The sequence below is a fragment of the Oncorhynchus clarkii genome, chromosome 6, assembly GCF_045791955.1.
Source record: "Oncorhynchus clarkii lewisi isolate Uvic-CL-2024 chromosome 6, UVic_Ocla_1.0, whole genome shotgun sequence".
Classification (NCBI taxonomy): domain Eukaryota; kingdom Metazoa; phylum Chordata; class Actinopteri; order Salmoniformes; family Salmonidae; genus Oncorhynchus; species Oncorhynchus clarkii.
This window is the reverse complement of record NC_092152.1, coordinates 38,228,492-38,250,948: the sequence shown is the minus strand read 5'-3', so window position 1 is coordinate 38,250,948 and position 22,457 is coordinate 38,228,492. Positions and strand designations below refer to the sequence as shown.

The 22,457-nt window shown below is 41.4% G+C and overlaps 1 protein-coding gene across 3 annotated transcripts in view; it reads left to right on the top strand.

The window, feature by feature from the left end:
* The window catches only part of LOC139411103 (netrin receptor UNC5D-like), a 216,910-nt gene that overhangs the window by 155,764 nt on the left and 38,689 nt on the right, over positions 1 to 22,457 (top strand). For all 3 annotated transcript variants that reach the window (XM_071156962.1, XM_071156961.1, XM_071156963.1), the window contains exons 3-4: positions 16,348 to 16,491; positions 17,222 to 17,325. In XM_071156962.1, coding sequence (XP_071013063.1) covers positions 16,348 to 16,491; positions 17,222 to 17,325 — 248 coding nt within the window. The remainder of the gene's footprint in view (positions 1 to 16,347; positions 16,492 to 17,221; positions 17,326 to 22,457) is intronic.

The following is a 22,457-nucleotide window of genomic DNA, read 5'->3' as shown; positions in this document are numbered from 1 at the left end:
CTAGGCAGTACATTGGTTAATAGACCAATAAGAAAGAGATTGCCAAACCTCTCTTCCAGTAATAGCTAGTTTTCAGTTTTCCCCTTCCCATTCAGACCCCTCCCAGACATTACTAGCTAAATTCTTGCTTGATAAATTGCTCTTTGCTAAGAAGCTATTTTTGTTTGTTTTCAATTAAAATGGTCAAAAATAATAGGGTACACAGCTAGGGTACTTAATTGTTACGCATAAATGATTTGATATTGAGATAAAAATGGCTGGATTGGTCCTTTTAAGATCCATTCTTCCTACTACCATCTTTTATGTGTTTTTAATTAAGCTAGCTAAAATCTCCTTTATCAGGGGTAAATAGTCGATGTGCCTTAGGGAATCACACACCAGTGGGCCCCATATAGACCCATATATTCCATAAGGACTCAATGCCCTTGGATTAAAGAAAAGTCACCTACCTTTCTTGTTGAGTCTGCATAGTGAATGTTATTGTTGGCGGGCAGTGAGCAGACAAAGCCGCTTGCTCTCTCTCACATAGATTGAAGGCACATGGAGAGTGGCAGGTCCAGACAGGCTTGGACACTATGGGGGAGAAGAGGCCTGAGAATTGTAGATGAATAACCTTGATGGTTACAAAGACAAACACACACACACACACACACACACACACACAGCTGCACGCTTCTCTGACCATGTCTTCTTTCCCTGTCCTCCTTCACTTCCCTTCATGGATCTTACTGAGACAACTGGGTTTGTGTAGGCCAGTGGTTCTCAAACGTTGACCCGCAAATGTAGCCTGTCATTGCAGCCATAAACATTTCCAAACGAAAGATACATAAATACACTGTGTATACCTGCATTTTGAGCTAAAAGTTATTCATGTCAGCAGCTAATATCAACTAGGGATATCTTGTCACCTTTTCTGGAGTCCAAAGCAAGATCATATGGCCAACCTGTTTGTAGCGGCGGTTGCAGGATTGGATTGAAGGCATGGCCTGCCTGTGGCTGTGATCGGTCCAGAGGGGTTCTGATCTATGAAGTAGCAGGGCGTGGTGTACACAGCGGAGGAGTCAGCTTTTAAGTTGCAAAAATATATAACATTTTTCACAGCATGGCGTTTATCCTGTTCAATAAAGGGAAAATGAAACCTAGCTCGGTTTAGAGCACTTCACTTATTCATTAACTCAAGTCTTTCGTCAAACCCTAAATCAAATCATCTCTGTCGTGGCTTGGCTTTAGCTTTCGGCTATGGGAATCAACTCACGCATGTTCTTTGTCTTTTCGTCCGTTCTTTGTCTTTGTCTTTGTCTTCCATGTCCTCTGCTTTCCTTTTCTTGTTTCTTTGTTCTATAGTTTTCATTGTGTCTTTGTTCTATAGTCTCCTAGGTTATTTGTTCTATAGTCTCCTAGGTTATTTGTTCTATAGGTCTCCTTGTTTCTTTGTTCTATAGTTCTCCTTGTTTCTTTGTTATTTAGTTCTCCTTGTCTCTTGGTTCAATAGTTCTCCTTGTTTATTGGTTCTATAGTTCTCCTTGTTTCTTTGTTATTTAGTTCTCCTTGTTTCTTTGTTTTTTAGTTCTCCTTGTTTCTTTGTTATTTAGTTCTCCTTGTTTCTTGGTTCTATAGTTCTCCTTGTTTCTTTGTTCTATAGTGCTCCTTGTTTCTTTGTTATTTAGTTCTCCTTGTTTCTTGGTTCTATAGTTCTCCTTGTTTCTTTGTTCTATAGTTCTCCTTGTTTCTTTGTTCTATAGTTCTCCTTGTTTCTTGGTTCTATAGTTCTCCTTGTTTCTTTGTTCTATAGTTCTCCTTGTTTCTTTGTTCTATAGTTCTCCTTGTTTCTTTGTTATTTAGTTCTCCTTGTTTCTTGGTTCTATAGTTCTCCTTGTTTCTTGGTTCTATAGTTCTCCTTGTTTCTTTGTTCTATAGTTCTCCTTGTTTCTTTGTTCTATAGTTCTCCTTGTTTCTTTGTTATTTAGTTCTCCTTGTTTCTTGGATCTATAGGACTCCTTGTTGTTTTGTTATTTAGTCCTCCTTGTTTCTTGGTTCTATAGTGCTCCTTGTTTCTTTGTTATTTAGTTCTCCTTGTTTCTTGGTTCTATAGTTCTCCTTGTTTCTTTGTTCTATAGTTCTCCTTGTTTCTTTGTTCTATAGTTCTCCTTGTTTCTTTGTTATTTAGTTCTCCTTGTTTCTTGGTTCTATAGTGCTCCTTGTTTCTTTGTTATTTAGTTCTCCTTGTTTCTTTGTTATTTAGTTCTCCTTGTTCCTTGGTTCTATAGTTCTCCTTGTCTCTTGGTTCTATAGTTCTCCTTGTTTCTTGGTTCTATAGTGCTCTTTGTTTCTTGGTTCTATAGTTCTCCTTGTTTCTTGGATCTATAGGACTCCTTGTTGTTTTGTTATTTAGTCCTCCTTGTATCTTTGTTCTATAGTTCTCCTTGTTTTGTGGTTCTATAGTTCTCCTTGTTTCTTGGTTCTATAGTGCTCTTTGTTTCTTGGTTCTATAGTGCTCCTTGTTTCTTGGTTCTATAGTGCTCTTTGTTTCTTGGTTCTATAGTTCTCCTTGTTTCTTGGTTCTATAGTGCTCCTTGTTGTTTTGTTATTTAGTCCTCCTTGTATCTTTGTTCTATAGTTCTCCTTGTTTTGTGGTTCTATAGTTCTCCTTGTTTCTTGGTTCTATAGTGCTCCTTGTTTCTTGGTTCTATAGTTCTCCTTGTTTCTTGGTTCTATAGTGCTCCTTGTTTCTTGGTTCTATAGTTCTCCTTGTTTCTTGGTTCTATAGTGCTCTTTGTTTCTTGGTTCTATAGTTCTCCTTGTCTCTTGGTTCTATAGTTCTCCTTGTTTCTTGGTTCTATAGTGCTCTTTGTTTCTTGGTTCTATAGTGCTCCTTGTTTCTTGGTTCTATAGTGCTCTTTGTTTCTTGGTTCTATAGTCCTCCTTGTTTCTTGGATCTATAGGACTCCTTGTTGTTTTGTTATTTAGTCCTCCTTGTATCTTTGTTCTATAGTTCTCCTTGTTTTGTAGTTCTATAGTTCTCCTTGTTTCTTGGTTCTATAGTGCTCCTTGTTTCTTGGTTCTATAGTGCTCCTTGTTTCTTGGTTCTATAGTTCTCCTTGTTTCTTGGTTCTATAGTGCTCTTTGTTTCTTGGTTCTATAGTTCTCGTCTCTTGGTTCTATAGTTCTCCTTGTTTCTTGGTTCTATAGTGCTCTTTGTTTCTTGGTTCTATAGTCCTCCTTGTTTCTTGGATCTATAGGACTCCTTGTTGTTTTGTTATTTAGTCCTCCTTGTATCTTTGTTCTATAGTTCTCCTTGTTTTGTAGTTCTATAGTTCTCCTTGTTTCTTGGTTCTATAGTGCTCCTTGTTTCTTGGTTCTATAGTGCTCCTTGTTTCTTGGTTCTATAGTTCTCCTTGTTTCTTGGTTCTATAGTGCTCTTTGTTTCTTGGTTCTATAGTTCTCCTTGTCTCTTGGTTCTATAGTTCTCCTTGTTTCTTGGTTCTATAGTGCTCTTTGTTTCTTGGTTCTATAGTTCTCCTTGTTTCTTGGTTCTATAGTGCTCCTTGTTGTTTTGTTATTTAGTTCTCCTTATTTCTTTGTTATTTAGTTCTCCTTGTTCCTTGGTTCTATAGTTCTCCTTGTCTCTTGGTTCTATAGTGCTCCTTGTTTCTTGGTTCTATAGTACTCTTTGTTTCTTTGTTCTATAGTTCTCCTTGTTTCTTGGTTCTATAGTGCTCCTTGTTTCGTGGTTCTATAGTTCTCCTTGTTTCTTGGTTCTATAGTTCTCCTTGTTTCTTTGTTCTATAGTGCTCCTTGTTTCTTGGTTCTATAGTGCTCCTTGTTTCTTTGTTATTTAGTTCTCCTTGTTTCTTGGTTCTATAGTTCTCCGTGTTTCTTTGTTCTATAGTTCTCCTTGTTTCTTTGTTCTATAGTTCTCCTTGTTTCTTTGTTATTTAGTTCTCCTTGTTTCTTGGTTCTATAGTGCTCCTTGTTTCTTTGTTATTTAGTTCTCCTTATTTCTTTGTTATTTAGTTCTCCTTGTTCCTTGGTTCTATAGTTCTCCTTGTCTCTTGGTTCTATAGTTCTCCTTGTTTCTTGGTTCTATAGTGCTCTTTGTTTCTTGGTTCTATAGTTCTCCTTGTTTCTTGGATCTATAGGACTCCTTGTTGTTTTGTTATTTAGTCCTCCTTGTATCTTTGTTCTATAGTTCTCCTTGTTTTGTGGTTATATAGTTCTCCTTGTTTCTTGGTTCTATAGTGCTCTTTGTTTCTTGGTTCTATAGTGCTCCTTGTTTCTTGGTTCTATAGTGCTCTTTGTTTCTTGGTTCTATAGTTCTCCTTGTTTCTTGGTTCTATAGTGCTCCTTGTTGTTTTGTTATTTAGTTCTCCTTATTTCTTTGTTATTTAGTTCTCCTTGTTCCTTGGTTCTATAGTTCTCCTTGTCTCTTGGTTCTATAGTGCTCCTTGTTTCTTGGTTCTATAGTGCTCTTTGTTTCTTGGTTTTATAGTTCTCCTTGTTTCTTGGTTCTATAGTGCTCCTTGTTTCTTGGTTCTATAGTGCTCCTTATTTTTTGGTTCTATAGTGCTCCTTGTTTTGTGGTTCTATAGTGCTCCTTGTTTCGTGGTTCTATAGTGCTCCTTGTTTCTTGGTTCTATAGTGCTCCTTGTTTCTTGGTTCTATAGTGCTCCTTGTTTCTTGGTTCTATAGTGCTCCTTGATCCGTGGTTCTATAGTGCTCCTTGTTTCTTGGTTCTATAGTTCTCCTTGTTTCTTTGTTCTATAGTTCTCCTTGTTTCTTGGTTCTATAGTTCTCCTTGTTTCTTGGTTCTATAGTCCTCCTTGTTTCTTTGTTATTTAGTCCTCCTTGTTTCTTTGTTATTTAGTTCTCCTTGTTTCTTGGTTCTATATTGCTTCTTGGTTCTATAGTGCTCCTTATTTCTTGGTTCTATAGTTCTCTTTGTTTCTTGGTTCTATAGTTCTAATTGTTTATTTGTTATTTAGTGCTCCTTGTTTCTTGGTTCTATAGTTCTCCTTGTTTCTTGGTTCTATAGTCCTCCTTGTTTATTTGTCCATGCGTTCCTCTCCTGCATCTCCATTGTTCTGTTTTTCCCTTTAATTGCTCCCATTTCTTCACCTGCGCCGGTAATAAGAGGTGTGCTCGGCATAGCCGCGGAAAGTAGGGGTGCTAAAGGTTCTGCAGCACCCCCTGCTAATATATATATATTTTTAATGTAATCCCATAAATTTTGTGAACTGGGGCTTTATTAATCCTGTGTGAGTGGACCAAAATAGTTGTCAGCAGTGCAGGTAGCAAAAATTCCCTCAGATCTTTTTGGTTTTAAAGCACAGACTTTGGAGACACACATTTAGTGCAATACCATAGGCCTATGTTGGTAACCATATTGAATAGGCAAAGGTATAAATATAAAATACAAATAGTAGGTCTATATGTAGCCTATTAAAATATGTATGAAAAATGTGTTTATCTCATTCAGTTTCACACTCGCGACCCCTCCCAATACCTACTTGTGACCCCCGCAGTTTGAGAACCACTGGTGTAAGCAATATCCAGTCCTATCAGATCAGTGAAATAATGTAAATGAGGGCAGATGGAAGGGAGCATATTCCTGGAATGAGACCTAGGAGCTAAGAGTCCAGGACAGAGGAACACCATTAACATGTAACCTACAAACAGGCAGAAAACAGTAAATAGGCAGCAAACAGACCACAAACAGGCAGTAATCCTGCTGCAAAGAAGCAACAAACAGGAAGCAAACAGACAGCATACAGGCTGAAAACAGACAGTGACACTACTTCCCCTCAGCAGTGACCTCAGTCTCACCTCACGCTCAACTCTCCTATATCATGAGTGTTGGATTGCTTTTACCATTATGTAATGGGCACTAAAGCGAGGATTGATGTTATCTTTGCCCCAGGATTCCTGTGTGACACTGTTAATGGTGTTGTTAACTGAATGTGCCCAGACAATACAATACACCTCACACACATACCGTACCCTATACAGAATAGGCTCCTTAGGGGTGATATAACTTTATTCCATGTCAGACAGGACTGGGTGTATTGAGACCTGTGTTATATTTGTACAATATGTCCCTTTTGTTGGGTAGGTACTGAAACCATCACATTTCTATAGAGTGCACCTAGAGGTCTGTCATGGGCTCAGATGGCTAAGTCCACCTGAGATCTGTCTGTGCCGGACACTTTCTTGACATGTTCAAATAGTGGACTCAGTCTTTCTCCTCCCAAATGTTCTCAGGGTGCATTTAATGGGCAGTTGGAGCACAATTAGGGTTTTGCATGGAGGTTTTGTTGCCACTAAAAAGTTAGCTTGCGCCAGGGTATTGGCAGAACAATTGCTGCAATGCAACAAGGCGCTGTGGCTTTTTATAGCAATAGTTTGTTACGAAAACCTGTACTGTGATTTTTTTTTTTGTGCCCGCAACTGTACTGAACATGGGCTTGCCTATACATTAAGGCGTTGTATACACACGTCAATTCATTCTATTGTTTACATTTCGGAACCCAGTCAATAATAATTTACTTTAGGTTCAACCCAGGACATCCTTGAGCAAACACGGCTTTCCAGCAAACAAAACCAACATAGCAGTGAAGTCAAGAATAATAAAACCCTTTTCCATCGCCCACTGAAAACAGTATGACATCGCTTCCCTTATCTAGCCACAGATGGAGATGAAACTCAACTTGAAAACTTCTGTCCCAATATTTCCTGTATGAGTGGTTGCATTTGCAATTAGGTAAACTCTTTCCCCCACAACTATTGCAGCATAATGCCCTTTTGGCTCACTTGCTAATTCTCTCTGCTTATAATGCCATGGATCCAAACAAGCTGTTAATGGTCTGTGTTTCTTTTGTCAGACTTTTGATTTCGTTTTAGCAAGCTTTACATTGGATATGATTTTGTTGTTAAGAGGTAAAGAGGAGAGTTGGCTCTGTCAGTGTTGTTGGCCTCTAATTCCAGAGTTAAACAGTGGGCATTGGGCCTAATGGATGTGGCAGGCAATAGCCTTATCTGGATAGAGCAGCCTATCTCTCTGCAGTGAGGACTAAAAATGGTGCATTATAAAATAGCATGTCCCCAAATGCAGGAAATTATCATTTTTTTCTAGCAAGCTTAAAGCTTGAATCGTGTGTGTGTGTGTGTGTGTGTGCACATGCGTGCAAGCTCGTGTCTGTGTGAGTGGTTAGAGTGTGTGTAGGTGGGAAGAGGTTGTCTGATTTCGTAATAGATTTTCTGTATTAATGCATTAAGTGCCCCGTCATTGTTTTAGATAGGCCTATTTTTAAACCGTGCTTGCCTTGTGTGATCATTCTTTCTTTCTACCCAAAGGTTGTGCTAATGTGCTAATGCTGTTTCTCTCCTCGACTGAGAGGTAAGGGGTTACATCCTCAATTGTGCTCAAAGTGTTTACATTTACCATGGCTGCCTTGGTAGACTGGGATACACACGTGCGCACATACAACCTCAACTGCAACAAGTTAAGAACTCCTTAATGGGTAGACATTGTTGATAGTTTAAATTATTGAGGTAAGATCGGGTCAAATACGTCACCCTGCTTCTCATTTATCTGTGGTTAAAACGTCTCGATTTCTACACACGTTTTATATGCCAAACCCTCCAGTGCCTCCCCTGTGAATAACTTTAGCAGGAAGCAGAAACACGGGTGTTGCCAGAGGCCAGTCATGGTTCTCTTAGAGGGTTGGATGATGTGTTAAGAGGGAATGAGGAGGCTTGGTGGAGACAGCAACATGCGCACTGTGCAGGTGGAGCAGCAATGGCTAGAGCACTCCATGGGGACCTTCTGACTTTGTAATACCAACGTACTTACAGTGGACTCTGGAAGTGAAGTGTAGCTCCATGAAATGGCTCAGTGAAAAGGCTTATATTGTAACCCATTATAAGGAATAGGGTGCCATTTGGGATTTAGCCTTATTTGATAATCCCTAGCAGGAAGATGTAGCATCCGTTGGTTGGTTAATAGATCAAAAGCGGGATCCAGGCTCTTCTTATGCTCTCCCTCCTGTCCAACTCACAGCAAAAGCTGAGCCATGGCAAGACAACAGAGCAAATCCATAGGAAGAACAGATTAGCCTTGCTTTGTCCCCTCCAACTATGCTCCCACCACCCTAACCTCCTTTCCTATTTCATGTTTTTCGGCCAATAGCCATGGCTTAAGTCATTCTTTTTATAATTCTGCCTTTTGGATCGCTTTGTCACTTGTAAAACCACTTACATTTTTTTTTAAAGAAAGAAAAGTTGGGTGTAAGAAATCAAGAGGGTTTAGTTTAATATGTCCTGTCAACGGTGCTCTGCCTGTAAACAAAAGGGGTGACATGACAAAGTGCCAAAGCTCGGGTCTGTCTCTCAGGCACACCACCTGTCGTGGACAGTTAGTCCTCAAGGAAATTTGCCTCTCGGATGCTAGAGATATCGGGACCTGCTAACTCTCATTAGCATATTACTCAGTGATGGGTTTTTTTGGGGGGCGGGGGGGGGGGGCTTCTCTGCTATCTCTTCACCCCATGCTCTGTCAATTGTCATATCTTTGCAAGGGAGTTATGAATTATGTTTGTGTCTCACTACACATTGTGACTGGTGCTGGCTGGCTGTAGTAGTGATTGGAGAACTTTCAAATAATCTACTTGTCCATTAAGGATATAATCATGTCTACAGAGATGTCTGTTAATAAAAAAACATTTCCCATCAGAATTTGAATTTGTTTGGACGATAGCAGTGGACCGAGTTCCAACAACATTTGTGCTGTAAAATCAATTTGGAGACTAAAGGGATATACTATACGCAGTCTTCGCAAACTTAGCCGACGCAGATTCGTTTGCATCGCTCTCTACTTAGTTCTACGTACATTTGTGCGTTTTGAATATTTTTAAACGTGACGCAAACAGACCTCCATCGGCTCCATTTGAGTAGACTGTGTAGAGCCCTTAGCAGGTGGCTGAGGTTGTTTGTTAGCATCATTGATACACTAGTCTTTCTTCAGAGCCATAATGTAGACTGTATTCATAATTGTGGCGATGAATGTGTATCTTGAGTACTTTTCTGTATCTCACCCACAAGCAACAGCATTATCTGGACGGAATCCAGATATTAAAACGGAATTCGACAATATAAAAAAATGTAGTGAAATTAGTAGCAATCAACTAAATGTATTGAACTTATTAGATGTTAATTTTATTTGCCCAAGATGATGATAAGACATGAACAAAATGCATAAGTGATTGTATATTCCTTTGAGGCAACGGCGCAGGACAAACAGATTTCCCGCATGGAATAGCCTGCATTTCTCCGAACTAGAATAGACTGATGAGTTTCAGAAGAAAGTCCTTTGTTTCTGGCCATTTTGAGCCTGTAATTGAACCCACATGCTGATACTCCAGATACTCAACTAGTTTAAAGAAGGCCAGTTTCATTGCTTCTTTAATCAGACAACAGTTTTCAGCTATGCTAACATAATTGCAAAAGGGTTTTCTAATTATCAATTAGCCTTTTAAAATGATAAACTTGGATCTGCTAACACAACATGCTATTGGAACACAGGAGTGATGGATGATGATAATGGGCCTCTGTACGCCTATGTAGATATTCCATAAAAAAATCAGCCGTTTCCAGCTACAATAGTCATTTATAACATTAACAATGTCTACACAGTATTTCTGATAAATTTGATGTTATTTGAATGGACACAATGTGCTTTTCTTTCAAAAACAGGGACCCCAAACTTTGACCCCAAACCCCAAACTTTTGAACGGTAATGTATATCAAATCAGTTCTCTAGGTTTAATTATTATGTGATTAAACTGATCATGTAAACATTAGTTAACTAGGAAGTCGGGGCATCACGGAAAATGTTGAGATTACAAAGTTTTTAATTTTCCGAATATAACTCTTCAGATATTTTAATGTCTAATCAATTGTTCTTCTATTAATGAATTATTACCTCATCAGTTCTCATTACTGAACATCGCAAACCCTTGGATATCTGCACGGACCTTAGTTTCCATAATGAATCAGCAATATACAAATTGGCTAAATCATTTATTTACTAACTAACTAATCACAGAAATACATACAAAACAAACAGTAGATATTGGTTACTAACAATGATCGAAAAAACCCTAGTGGGGTATGCCGATAAGATGGCTTGGTAGACAAAAGAAAGGGGTGGGGACTGAGAGAGCGGGAAAGACTAAATGGATTCACTACACACAGTCGATAATTATATTCATTGATATGCTAATCCTTTGCACATGAACGTCCACTCATTCGAGAATAATTGGAATGTATATATTTACGACCCATGTCGTTGTTGTCTTCTCTGTTGGAATCCTCAATCATCCTGTAGAGTTCATCAGACTCTCTGGTTAACTTTCCCAGAAGTCACAATGTATTTTGTGGTTGTAGGTGGTTAGAATGGTTACTTCAGAGTACCATTCAAAAATGTTCTCATAAAATAGATGCTTCAGCAGTTGTCGGTATTCTCGTTCTAGACTTATGTCATTTCTAGCTGCAGACTAGTAATTATACGTCAAAGATTTGCTCTTATTCTGTAGTGATCTATAGTCTCAGAGTTTAACCATTTCCAGCTGTGTAGCCAAAACTACAGCTGTATTATCTCCGTAGCCTATAGAATTGTAGCCATTTCGTAGGAAGTGGGTTTTATCCTCTGTCGAAGAAGGGGCGATTCTATGATGCCTAATGTGATGTCTTGGCTCATGCGGATATGGCCACTGACTAGAAAATCCGTACTCTCGTTTAGAAGGTTAACATTACATTACATATTTCACAAATAGTTTCATGTTTAATCACATATGTTTCACAATGAATATAAGTAAACCTGACAGCTGGGAAATGTACACTTTAAGAGATACAGTTATGTGTGTTTCCTGTGCTTCATGAGATCACCAAATGAAACACACTTGTCATGACTGCCTCTTAAGTATCCACGGACCATTCCCACATTCTCAAAAGTAGAAATATTGTTTAGTTCTCCCATTTTGGGAATTAGGAGTTTTCTTTCCCTCAATACTGCATGGCAGATTCTAATCTGAAACCTGTAATAACAAAATGGAGAAAACAGAATTTTAAATAAATAAATAAATGGAATTAAGCAAAAAATAAAACCAATTCTATTGGCCCTTATTAATCCATCCATTTATATATATTTTGTATTTATTTAACCTTTATATAACTAGGCCTGTCAGTTAAGAACAAATTCTTATTTACAATGACAGTCTACCAAAAGGCAAAAGGCCTCCTGTGGGGACGGGGGCTAGGATTAAAAATAAAAAATTAAATTAAAATATAGGACAAAGCACACATCACGACGAGACACCACAACACTACATAAAGAGAGATCTAAGACAACAACATAGCATGGCAGCAACACATGACAACACAGCATGGTAGCAACACAACATGACAACAACATGGTAGCAAAACAGCATGGTAGCAGCACAAAACATGGTACAAACATTATTGGGCACAGACAACAGCACAAAGGGAAAGAAGGTAGAGGCAACAATACGTTGCGTGAAGCAGCCACAACTGTCAGTAAGAGTGTCCATGAAGATAAATGGAGATAAAACTGTCCAATTTGTGTGTTTGTTGCAGCTTGTTCCAGTCACTAGCTGCAGAAAACTGAAAAGAGGAGCGACTCAGGGATGTGTGTGCTTTGGGGACCTTTAACAGAATGTGACTGTCAGGATGGGTGTTGTATGTGGAGGATGAGGGCTGCAGTAGATATCTCAGATAGGAGGGAGTGAGGCCTACAAAGGTTTTATTAATAAGCATCAATGGGTGGGTCTTGTGGCGGGTATACAGAGATGAGCAGTTTAGAGAGGAGTATAGGCTGCAGTGATGTTTCCTATAAGGAGCATTGTTGGAAAATCTGATGGCCGAATGATAATGACCATTTAGCCGCTCGAGAGCACCCTTACCTGTCGATCCATAAATTACATCTCCGTAACCTAGCATGGGTAGGATGGTCGTCTGAATCAGGATTAGTTTGGAAGCTGGGGTAAAAGTGGAACGATTACGATAGAGGAAACCAAGTCTAGATTTAACTTTAGCCTGGCGCTTTGATATGTACTGAGAGAAGGACAGTGTACCGTCTAGCCATACTCCCAAGTACTTGTATGAGGTGCCTACCTCAAGCTCTAAACCCTCAGAGGTAGTAATCACACCTGTGGGGAGAGGGGAATTATTTTTACCAAACCACATGGCCTTTGTTTTGGAGGTGTTCAGAACAAGGTTAAGGGTAGAGAAAGCTTGTTGGACACTAAGAAAGCTTTGTTGTGGAGTGCTTAACACAATATCTGGGGAGGGGCCAGCTGAGTATAAGACTGTATCATGTGCATATAAATGGATGAGAGAACTTCCTACTGCCTGAGTTATGTTGTTGATGTACATTGAGAAAGACGTGGGGTATAGGATCGAGCCTTGGGGTACTCCCTTGGTGACAGGCTCAGACAGCAGATGTTCTGACTTTATACACTGCACTCTTTGAGAGGTAGTTGGCAAACCAGGCCAAAGACCCCTCAAAGACACCAATACTCCTTAGCCGGCCCACAAGAATGGAATGGTCTACCTTATCAAAAGCTTTGGCCAAGTCAATGAAAATAGCAGGACAACATTGCTTAGAATCAAGGGCAATTGTGACATCATTGAGGACATTTAAGGTTGCAGTGACACATCCATAACCTGAGCCAGATTGCATACCCAAGATAATACAATAGACATCAAGAAGCCAATCAGTTGATTACTGACAAGTATTTCCAACACTTTTGGCAACATAGAAATAGGCCTATTAAAGTTAGGATCAGCTTGATCTCTCCCTTTAAATAAAAGATGCACCGTGGCTGCCTTGGAAACCTCCTCAGAGAGGAGAGACAGGTTAAAAAGGTCAGAGATAGGCGTGGCGATGGCAGGGGCAGAAACCTTAAAGAAGAAAGGGTCTAAACCATCTGACCCAGATGTTTTTTGGGGGGTCAAGTTTATGGAGCTTCTTTAGCACCTCAGACTCAGTGACCGCCTGCAGGGCAAAACATTCTAGAAGGGCAGGGGAAAAAGAGGGAGGAGAATCGGGGCTAGTTACATTAGAAGGGGTGGGAGATGAGGAAATGTTGGACGGGCAAGGAGGCATTGCTGAGTCAAATAGGAATCCTGTGCTCCTTGTCAGTAACAATGACATCATCAACATTAAGGGACATGGGCACCTGTGAGGAGGAGGGTTTATTCTCCAGGTCTTTAACCATTTTCCAGAACTTCTTGGGGTTAGACCCACAGAGAGAGTTACTGCTCCTTAAAGTAACTAACCTTGGCCTTCCAGATAGCCTAAGTGCACTTATTTCTCATTTGCCTGAACGAGAGCCAGTCAGCCTGAGTGTGCGTGTCCCAAGCCTTTCGCCAAATGGAATTCTTGAGGTGGAGTAACTCTGCAAGATCACGGTCGAACCAGGGGCTGAACCTGTTTTTAATTCTCATTTTCTTTATGGGGTTGTGTTTGTTTACAATACCACTGAAAATCAAAAAATAAGGTCCAAGCGTCTTTGACAGCTGATTCTATACCAATTTAGGCCAGGTCATGAAGGAAGGCTTGGTCATGAAAGTTTTTTAGCAAGCAGCTATGACAAAAAGTGAAAAGAATATGGCATCACAACAAACCTGCCAAGAGAGGGTCACCCACCAAAACTAATGGACTGGGAAAGGAGGGCATTAATCAGAGAGGCAACAAAGAGACCAAAGATCACCCTGAAGGAGCTGCAAAGCTCCACAGCGGAGATTGGAGTATCTGTCCATAGGACCACTTTAAGCAGTACACTCCACAGAATTGGGCATTACGGAAGATCCTTTGCTTTAAGAAAACAATAACCAGACACATTTGGTGTTTTCCAAAAGGCATGTGGGAGACTCCCCAAACATATGGAAGAAGGTACTCTGCTCAGATGAGACTAAAATTGAGCATTATGGCCATCAAGGAAAACCCTATGTTTGGCACAAACCCAACACCTCACATCACCCTGAGACCACCATCCCCACAGTGAAGCATGGTGGTGGCAGCATCATGCTGTGGGGATGTTTTTCATTGGCAGGGACTGGGAAACTGGTCAGAATTGAAGGAATGATGGATGGCGCTAAATGCAGGGAAATTCTTGAGGGAAATCTGTTTGTCTTCCAGAGATTCGAGACTGGAACGGAGGTTCACCATCCAGCAGGACAATGCCCCTAAGCATACTGCTAAAGCAACACTCGAGTGGTTAAAGGGGAAAGATTTAAATGTCTTGTAATGACCTAGTCAAAGCCCAGACCTCAATCCAATTGAGAATCTGTAGTATGACTTAAAATTGCTGTAAAAGGTGGCTCTACAAAGTATTGACTTTTGGGGGGGGGGGTGAATAGTTATGCACGCTCAAGTTTTCTGGGGTTTTTTGGTCTTATTTCTTATGTTTCACAAGAAAAAATATTTTGCATCTTCAAAGTGGTAGGCATGTTGTGTAAATCAAATTATACAACCCCCCCCCCCCCCCCCCCCCCCAACATCCATTTTAATTTCAGGTTGTAAGGCAACAAAATAGGAAAAATGCCAAGGGGGGTGAACACTTTCGCAAGCCACTGTAGCATAAAGCTCACAAAAAAATTATAATGACTTGGGGCTAGCCATTGTAAGTCGCTCGCCTCAACAGTGCGTGTGTGCTGGAGGCAAACGAAAGATCGTGAGTGTGGCGGGGGAGACAGGCCAGGGCAGACGGTGAACAGATCGCCAGGTGGAATCCAAGCAGCAGTGCAGCAGGCAACAGGAGTAGGTGTCACACCCACTTGGGAGAAGCTTTTTTCTGGAGGCAGATTCCTTGTAGAAAATGCCAGGGGATGGTCTCTGAACAGCAGGAGGGGGCTTCAAATGCCTCCAGTTCCAGGTTGGATGGTGTTTTCAGCTTTCTGTTTGTTTGACAGAGAATTTGCTGTATAGCTTGGAAATAGGAATCTTTGGTAGTTCAAATCCTTCCTGGTAATTTTGTCCAAAATCAGGTTGTAGGTTTGGAGTTTTGATTTGGAGTGAAGGTTATGTTGTGGAGGGTAGTATGCTGTAAATGTCCTTGCCGAAAAATATAAGTTTATCTTAATCTAATCTTTTGTAAAAACATGCTGAAAAATGCTAGCTCACATGCAGCTGTCTCTCTCTCTCTCTCTCTCACACATTAATATCCATGTTAATATCCACATTAATATCCATGTTCCCTGCAGTTATTTAGTGTGGAGTTGAATTGTTATTTATTCAAAACTCTGATATGCTGTGCAGTAAATGTGCTGTTATGACTCAATGAGCATGTCAGATTAGGCTGCATTTATCATTTATTGTTGTGTGCAGGAGAGGAGAGCGGGGTGGGGGGGTGTTAAGAGACTCGCCCTGTGTCCCAAATTGCACCATATTCCCTATATAGTGCACTACTTTTGACCAGAGTACTACACTATATAGGGAACAGGGTACCATTTTCTGTCATAAACCCCCCACATTGCATCTTTTCTTTAATCCTGTGTTTGGGAAGCCTGCAGGCTATCGAGGCTCTGAAAAGGAGGAAAGAAAACACACATGGCAGATCCCTAAGCCCATGACTCAGATACAAAATGGAAGCCTTTAACAATTCTAAACTGTGTGACAGGTCTGCATAGATTTCAGTTGGCGAGTTTTGCGCTGCGCCGCTAAGAGGATTTCAGAATATGGGAGAGTCCATTCGTACAGACACACTTTAATGTGCTTGTTCTAAAAATGTGCTGCGTTTGCATTGTGCTAGCTGTGCTTGTGTCACTGTGGTATATGTACTATTATTGTGTCATGGTTATTGTACATACTAGAGTATTCTTTTGAAGCAGGTCTGATGTTAAGCTTGTTAGTGGGGATTATGTTGCTCTAGGCAACTATTTTTCTTGTTCGCACTATTTTGCATCACGCACAACAGAATCCTAAGAGAGGCCTAGGGGACTGCCTATTTCATCTGTGATGCATTTTCAATACCCAGCATAGAGTAAAGGGAGAACAGAATAACATTAGACACACTGATTGGAGCAGTGTGTCAGGCCACCATAAAAACCAAATGTATTTTTAAAATTGTATTTTGGGAAACCATTGATCAATACTACCAGACAGACTTTCTAAATATTTGATCAGATCCCACCCTCCTCCCCTTTTAAATATGTTGTTAGGATCTCTCAACTATGGTTAGCACATTCCAAGGACTGAGAACTAGAGGTCCTGTACATGTTCCTGATCTAACAAGTAAGATCACTTATTGGCTGTTTCTGTCCACTATGCAGGTCTGAAGGTGCGTGAGGTGCTGATCAACGTGTCCCGTCAGCAGGTGGAGGACTTCCACGGCCCAGAGGACTACTGGTGTCTGTGTGTGGCCTGGAGCCACCTGGGCACCTCCAAGAGCCGCAAGGCCACGGTACACATCGCATGTGAGTAGCCTACATAACAATGCACATTTTAGTTTTTTTGCGCTAGCACTAACATACTTGATTCAACCAATCAACAAGCCTTTAGTTTAATCAGGTATGTTAGTGCTAGAGCACATAACCAGGCTTTGGAAACACTGACCCATAGAATTAGAATGAATAGAACAGGTGTCTCCATTCAGGTCAATTTTGCCATCATGGGTGGACTGGTGGCCATTTTGAGTGTTGCCAGGAGGTTGCCAGTAGAATTGCCATGGTTAGAGGTTCGATCCCCATCCTACTCATTATATTTATATGGTGATACCACAGTCTCACATTACAGTGAATTGACAAAACTGCACTGCAGGAGTAAATAGATTAAAGCAGAGTGCAACGTAGAGAAAAAATGATGTCCTTGGCATATACTATAAAGCTTCATGGGCATATTATAAAGTATATGTACTCATCAGCCAGTGCAGTCTATCCTCCAAATGACCTTGGGAACCTGCAGGCAGATGAAGGAAGAAAGGAAGGAAGGAAGGAAGGAAGGAAGGAAGGAAGGAAGGAAGGAGATGAGCTCCCAATTCATCCATCCCCCCAGCCCGTTTCTCACTCGCAAGGTTGATACTGTGTCCAAACCAAGGGCAGGGCCAGGCAGGGAGAGTGGCAGTGGCAAGTGGTGTTAGTGATGGGGAGATTGAGGGTAGGCTGGACATGGCACGGACTGACAGCACGGTGTTCTCTCCCCACACAGACTTGAGGAAGAACTTTGAGCAGGACCCCCAGGGGAAGGAAGTGCCAATCAAAGGGATGATCGTGCTGCATTGCCGCCCCCCAGAGGGAGTGCCCACGGCAGAGGTAAGACCCCAGCTTCCCAGTCCTTAACACTTAACACCCCTCCAACAAGATGAGAGCCTCTCTGCGCAGGGGAACAGCTTACCTTACACTCCAGGCTGTTGAAATACTCTAGATTTGAACATTTCAACTCTTTGCAGCAAGGGGAAACTGTCTGCTTTGAAAATATATTTATTCCCAACTGTGTAAATGGGAGAGGTAGGAATACACTACACACTGTGATTTGTTATAATGACAATGTTGTTGTTGGATGCACCTATCTTTTGTTGGTGTTAATTGCTGAAAAAGAACATCGCTCCAATTTTAATAATTGTAATGGTTCTAGTTTCTTACAGTATATGCAATGGGTGCATGGCCCATGAGCACTATGCACATGTTTATATAGTTTGGTGTCTATTAATTGAGTAGCATTTTGATCACTGGTCAGTAGTTCAATCAGATTTCAACCAAAAAACAGATAAGATGTTTGGGGTTTTTTGACGTTGAAAAGAACCCCAGGCTGTAGTGACGCCACAACACTACGATGCAGTACCTTAGACCGCTGCGCCACTCGGGAGCCCACACCTTAATGTGAGATGAAACACATTGAACGGACTCAGCCTGGGTTCCAATTTCTATGACACAAATAAATACTGAAACATTACAGGGCTCCGTCCCCTATTCCCTATATAGTGTACTACTTTTGACCAGGGCCCATGATGCACTATATAGGGAATAGGGTACCATTTGGGGTACCAAATGTAATTGGACACAAATGGTGAAAAAAACACATTGGATTAAAAAAAAAGAAAAGCACACTGGCGTGCTGCTGTGCGAGTATTTGTACTACATGCTATTTTCATTACTGCTTTTGATTCATTTAGCCTAGTTAAGTGAAACTGTAGAAAAGGAACTAAACTTAGCTTGTCAAACTCAGTGTTATTCCATTGTGGAAAACAAAATGGATATTACATTCCACATGTAATTGCATTCCTCTCATGTTAGTTTCTCCCACAATACACAAACTTTACTGTTCACATCAATCAAAGGGAGTAATTGTAAATGGGTGAATTGCTACTTTTTGGGCGTATAAAGAATTCAATGTTAGCCACCTTGATGGAGGGTATGTATGTACTCCGTGAATTCATGTTTGGGAAAGGTACTCTATACTTAACGATATTATATTATACTTAGCTATATAAGTTAGCATATAGCAGCACCCCCACACATTCAGCCTTATGTGCCCTCATGCTTCTAATTCCCTAGCCCTGCTCCCTCTGTTGTTTCCTCACAGTTCCTCCAAGCAGGGCCGGATCTAGCCTTTTGGGGGCCCTAAGAGAGATTTTGGTCGGGCCCCCTAGCAGCTGGGGGCTGTTATGTCGCTTATGCCTGGAGCCGGCCCTGCATCCAGGACAGCAAATGATGAGCCAAGCAATTACATTCCCAAGCTTGGTCAGGCAGTGTAGTGAAGAGCTCTCCCTGCTCCCTCTATTTATTTCCTTAAGATAAGACAGATCTAGGTGGAATAGGAATGTGCTGCAGCCACATTGCTCAGGGGAGAAGAGGTAGCATTTGGGATGCAACTTGGAGGCGGGCCAGCTACACAACCCCACTTTGTGTTCCCTTATCTTTTTTGATTAACCTCCTGGCTGGTGACCACAGCAGCGGTGGCGATAGCTCCATCACAGCCCTCCCCGGTCTGTATGTATGTCAGGTTCACACAGACATGAACACACAGAGGCAAGTTCAAAGCCTTTGATTTGGCTCAATCTGTGTGTGCGTGCTCGTGGATTACTAACACATTTGGTGGTGGCATCCAACACAGTCTTCAGTAAGCCCCCACGTTATCTTCCTGTCCCTGGGGCTTGTCTTTCAGAGTTGTTTAATCCATGTAATTGTCTTGATCAGATATACAACAATTTAAAAAGTTACCCCACCCACACTGTCACAGGCTACGCCGCTGGTATCTACGGACCTTCCATGGCTCCTCAGCACTGTTGGCTGAAGGGGAGCACTACGAACTCTGTGTGTGTCCCAAATGGCATCCTATTTCCTAGTGATTGGGGGAAAAAATTGATACAGTTACATATTGGGATATTATTGTTGACGATATATTGTATCGTTTTGACAATATCGTAATATTATTTTTACGCTAGTTGGCTATACCTGCACCTTAACTCATTCATAGCTTGTTCTCCGTGTTCTTTTAAAATACAGGGCCAATTTGTTTTCAGCACTTTTTACAATTGATTTCTCAGCCATATAGTGAACATTGAATCGTAATAAAATCACAGTATGGAATCGCAATACATATAGAATCATGAAAATCGCAATACATATCGTATCGGCACCTAAGTATCGTGATAATATAATTTTGTGAGGTCCCTGGCCATTCCCAGCCCAACAATTTCCTACTATTTGACTACTAATGTAGTGCATTTCTTTTGACTAGGGCCCATAGGGATCTGGACAAAAGCAGGTCACTATATAGGAAGTACGCTGCCATTTGGACACACCCTGTGAAATCCTCAGAGAATCAGCCATGACTCGATGACTCAGCATTTCTATCCTCTTACCTGTTTAAAAACTTTAGAGTGCTATTACCTGTTTAAGCACTTTAGAGTGTGTCACCTTGGAACTACAGTAACTCCACAAGAGAGTAGGGAAGGGACAAAGACCCAGTCGTACGGTAGTGTCACCCAGAAAAGAAAAGCTGCACACTCTCAGAGCCAATGCAATACATTTATCAACACTTCCACAGCTATGCTGCTGAGTGTCACCAACCCATATGTCTCTAAAGGCGTCTGCATGCTAGGCTCGGATTGCTCCTAACGTCTGTGCCTCGCATACTCCCTAAAAAGGCTGCTTGAAATATGAGAAAAAAATTGCAATAGTCCTGTTTGTCCCTGTTGAGATGCCGTAACCAGTTTACACTTCCTCAAAATAGTCTGAATTAATATAAGATAGGTCAAGAAATATGTAATGAATTTATAATTTTTGGTGCACTATTTCTCAATTGAAAACATTTGCATGAAAATGAGTCATCTCTCATTGAACGACAACAAACATAGGTGAATAATCTTTACTGTTGACCAATCACCGATGAAGCAGCGTAGACTTCGGCTACCAAAATGTAGCTTGCCTCAAGAAAAAAATGTGTGTGCACGAACAGCCAAAAAAATACTCTTGCCAAAGACGAAAATTACCTTTTTTTCCACAAGTTGTTGTCATAATATACACAAACTGTTTTGGATTGGAAGCATGAGGAAGCCTTACTTGTCACCCACCCACCCAGGTCTCTGATTGTATCTACACTATATATACACAAGTATGTGTACACCCCTTCAAATTAGTGGATTTGGCTATTTCAGCCACATCCGTTGCTGACAGGTGTTTAAAATCGAGCACACCACCATGCAATCTCCATAGACAAACATTTGTAGTAGAATGGCCTTACTGAAGACCTCAGTAACTTTCAACGTGGCACTGTCATAGGATGCCACCTTTCCAACGAGTCAGTTTGTCAAATTTCTGCCCTGCTAGAGCTGCCCTGGACAACTGTAAGTGCTGTTCTTGTGAAGTGGAAACGTCTAGGTGCAACAACGGTTCAGCCACGAAGTGGAAGGCCACACAAGTTCACAGAACGCAACCGCCTAGTGCTGAAGCGTGTAGCGACTAAAAAATGATCTGTCCTCGTTTGCAACACTCACTGCAACACTCACTACCGAGTTCCAAACTGCCTCTGGAAGCAATGTCCGCATAAGAACTGTTCATTTGGAGCTTAGTGTTTAGAGCTTAGGTTTCCATGGCCGAGCAGCCCACACAAGCCTAAGATCACCATGGGCAATGCCAAGCGTCAGCAGGAGTGGTGTAAAACTTGCTGCCATTGGATGCTGGAGCAGTTTAAACGCGTTCTCTGGAGTGATAAATCACGCTTCACCACCTGGCAGGCTGATGGACGATTCTAGGTTTGGCGGATGCCAGGAGAACGCTAACTGTAAAGTTTGGTGGACGAGGAATAATATTCTGGGGCTGTTTTTCATGGTTCAGGCTAGTCCGCTTAGTTCCAGTGAAGGGATGACATTCAATGACATTCTAGATGATTCTGTGCTTCCAACTTTGTGGGAACAGTTTATAGAAGGCCCTTTCCTGTTTCAGCATGACATTGCCCCCATGCACAAAGCAAGGCCAATACAGAAATGGTTTGTCGAGATCGGTGTGGAAGAACTTGACTGACCTGCACAGAGCCCTGACCTCAACCCAATCGAACACCTTTGGAATTAATTATTACTCCGACTGTGAGCATGCCTAATTGCCCAACATCAGTGCCCGACCTCACGAATGCTCTTGTGGCTGAATGGAAGCAAGTTCCCACAGCAATGTTCCAACATCTAGTGGAAAGCAGAAAAGGGGGGGACCAACTCCACATTAAAGCCGTGATTTTGGAATGAGATGTTCGATGAGCAGGTGTCCACATACTATTGGTCATGTAGTGTATCTTTATCTCAGTTTGACATGGCGACAGCTAATCTTTCTGGGGTCCAAACACACAACAAAAATACATTACAGACATAAGACTTTACTGTCACCCACCCAAGCCTCTGGCTCCTCTCTGCTCTAGGAGATTAGAGGTCCTCCCTTGCCCACAGTCCTCCCAAGCCCCAGACCCCCACAGAGACACACAGCCTCAACCTGAGGAATATGACCATCACTCCGTTGGCGCAATCTTCATCATAATGAAATCACAGGACCCCCTTGTGTCTGTGTGGGGGCCCTGGAAACCTGCTGTCTGTCAAGCCTGTAACACTGATAACCGCATCCTAATTGAAACAAATGTGCCAATTAGGTAATTCATCTCTCACATCCTCCGCCACACACTTACAGGGCTAATTTGTCCCGCCACAGTTTCTCTTCTTCCTTCTGCCGGGCGTATCTTTTCATCATTACCCTAAGGCTGTTAGCAGCGGCAGGCGACAGCCCGGGAATGTAGAGCAAGTGCTACAGATCAGCAGTGAGGGCCAGGCAGATTGTGGCACTCTTTAATTGCCTCTTTCAACTTGCAAATTTCCCCTGATCAAATTGAAATAAATACATGAAGAGGAAAATACTCTTCTGCCACCGCCACTGTTGCGTCATCCAGTCGGCTCTCATCCAGT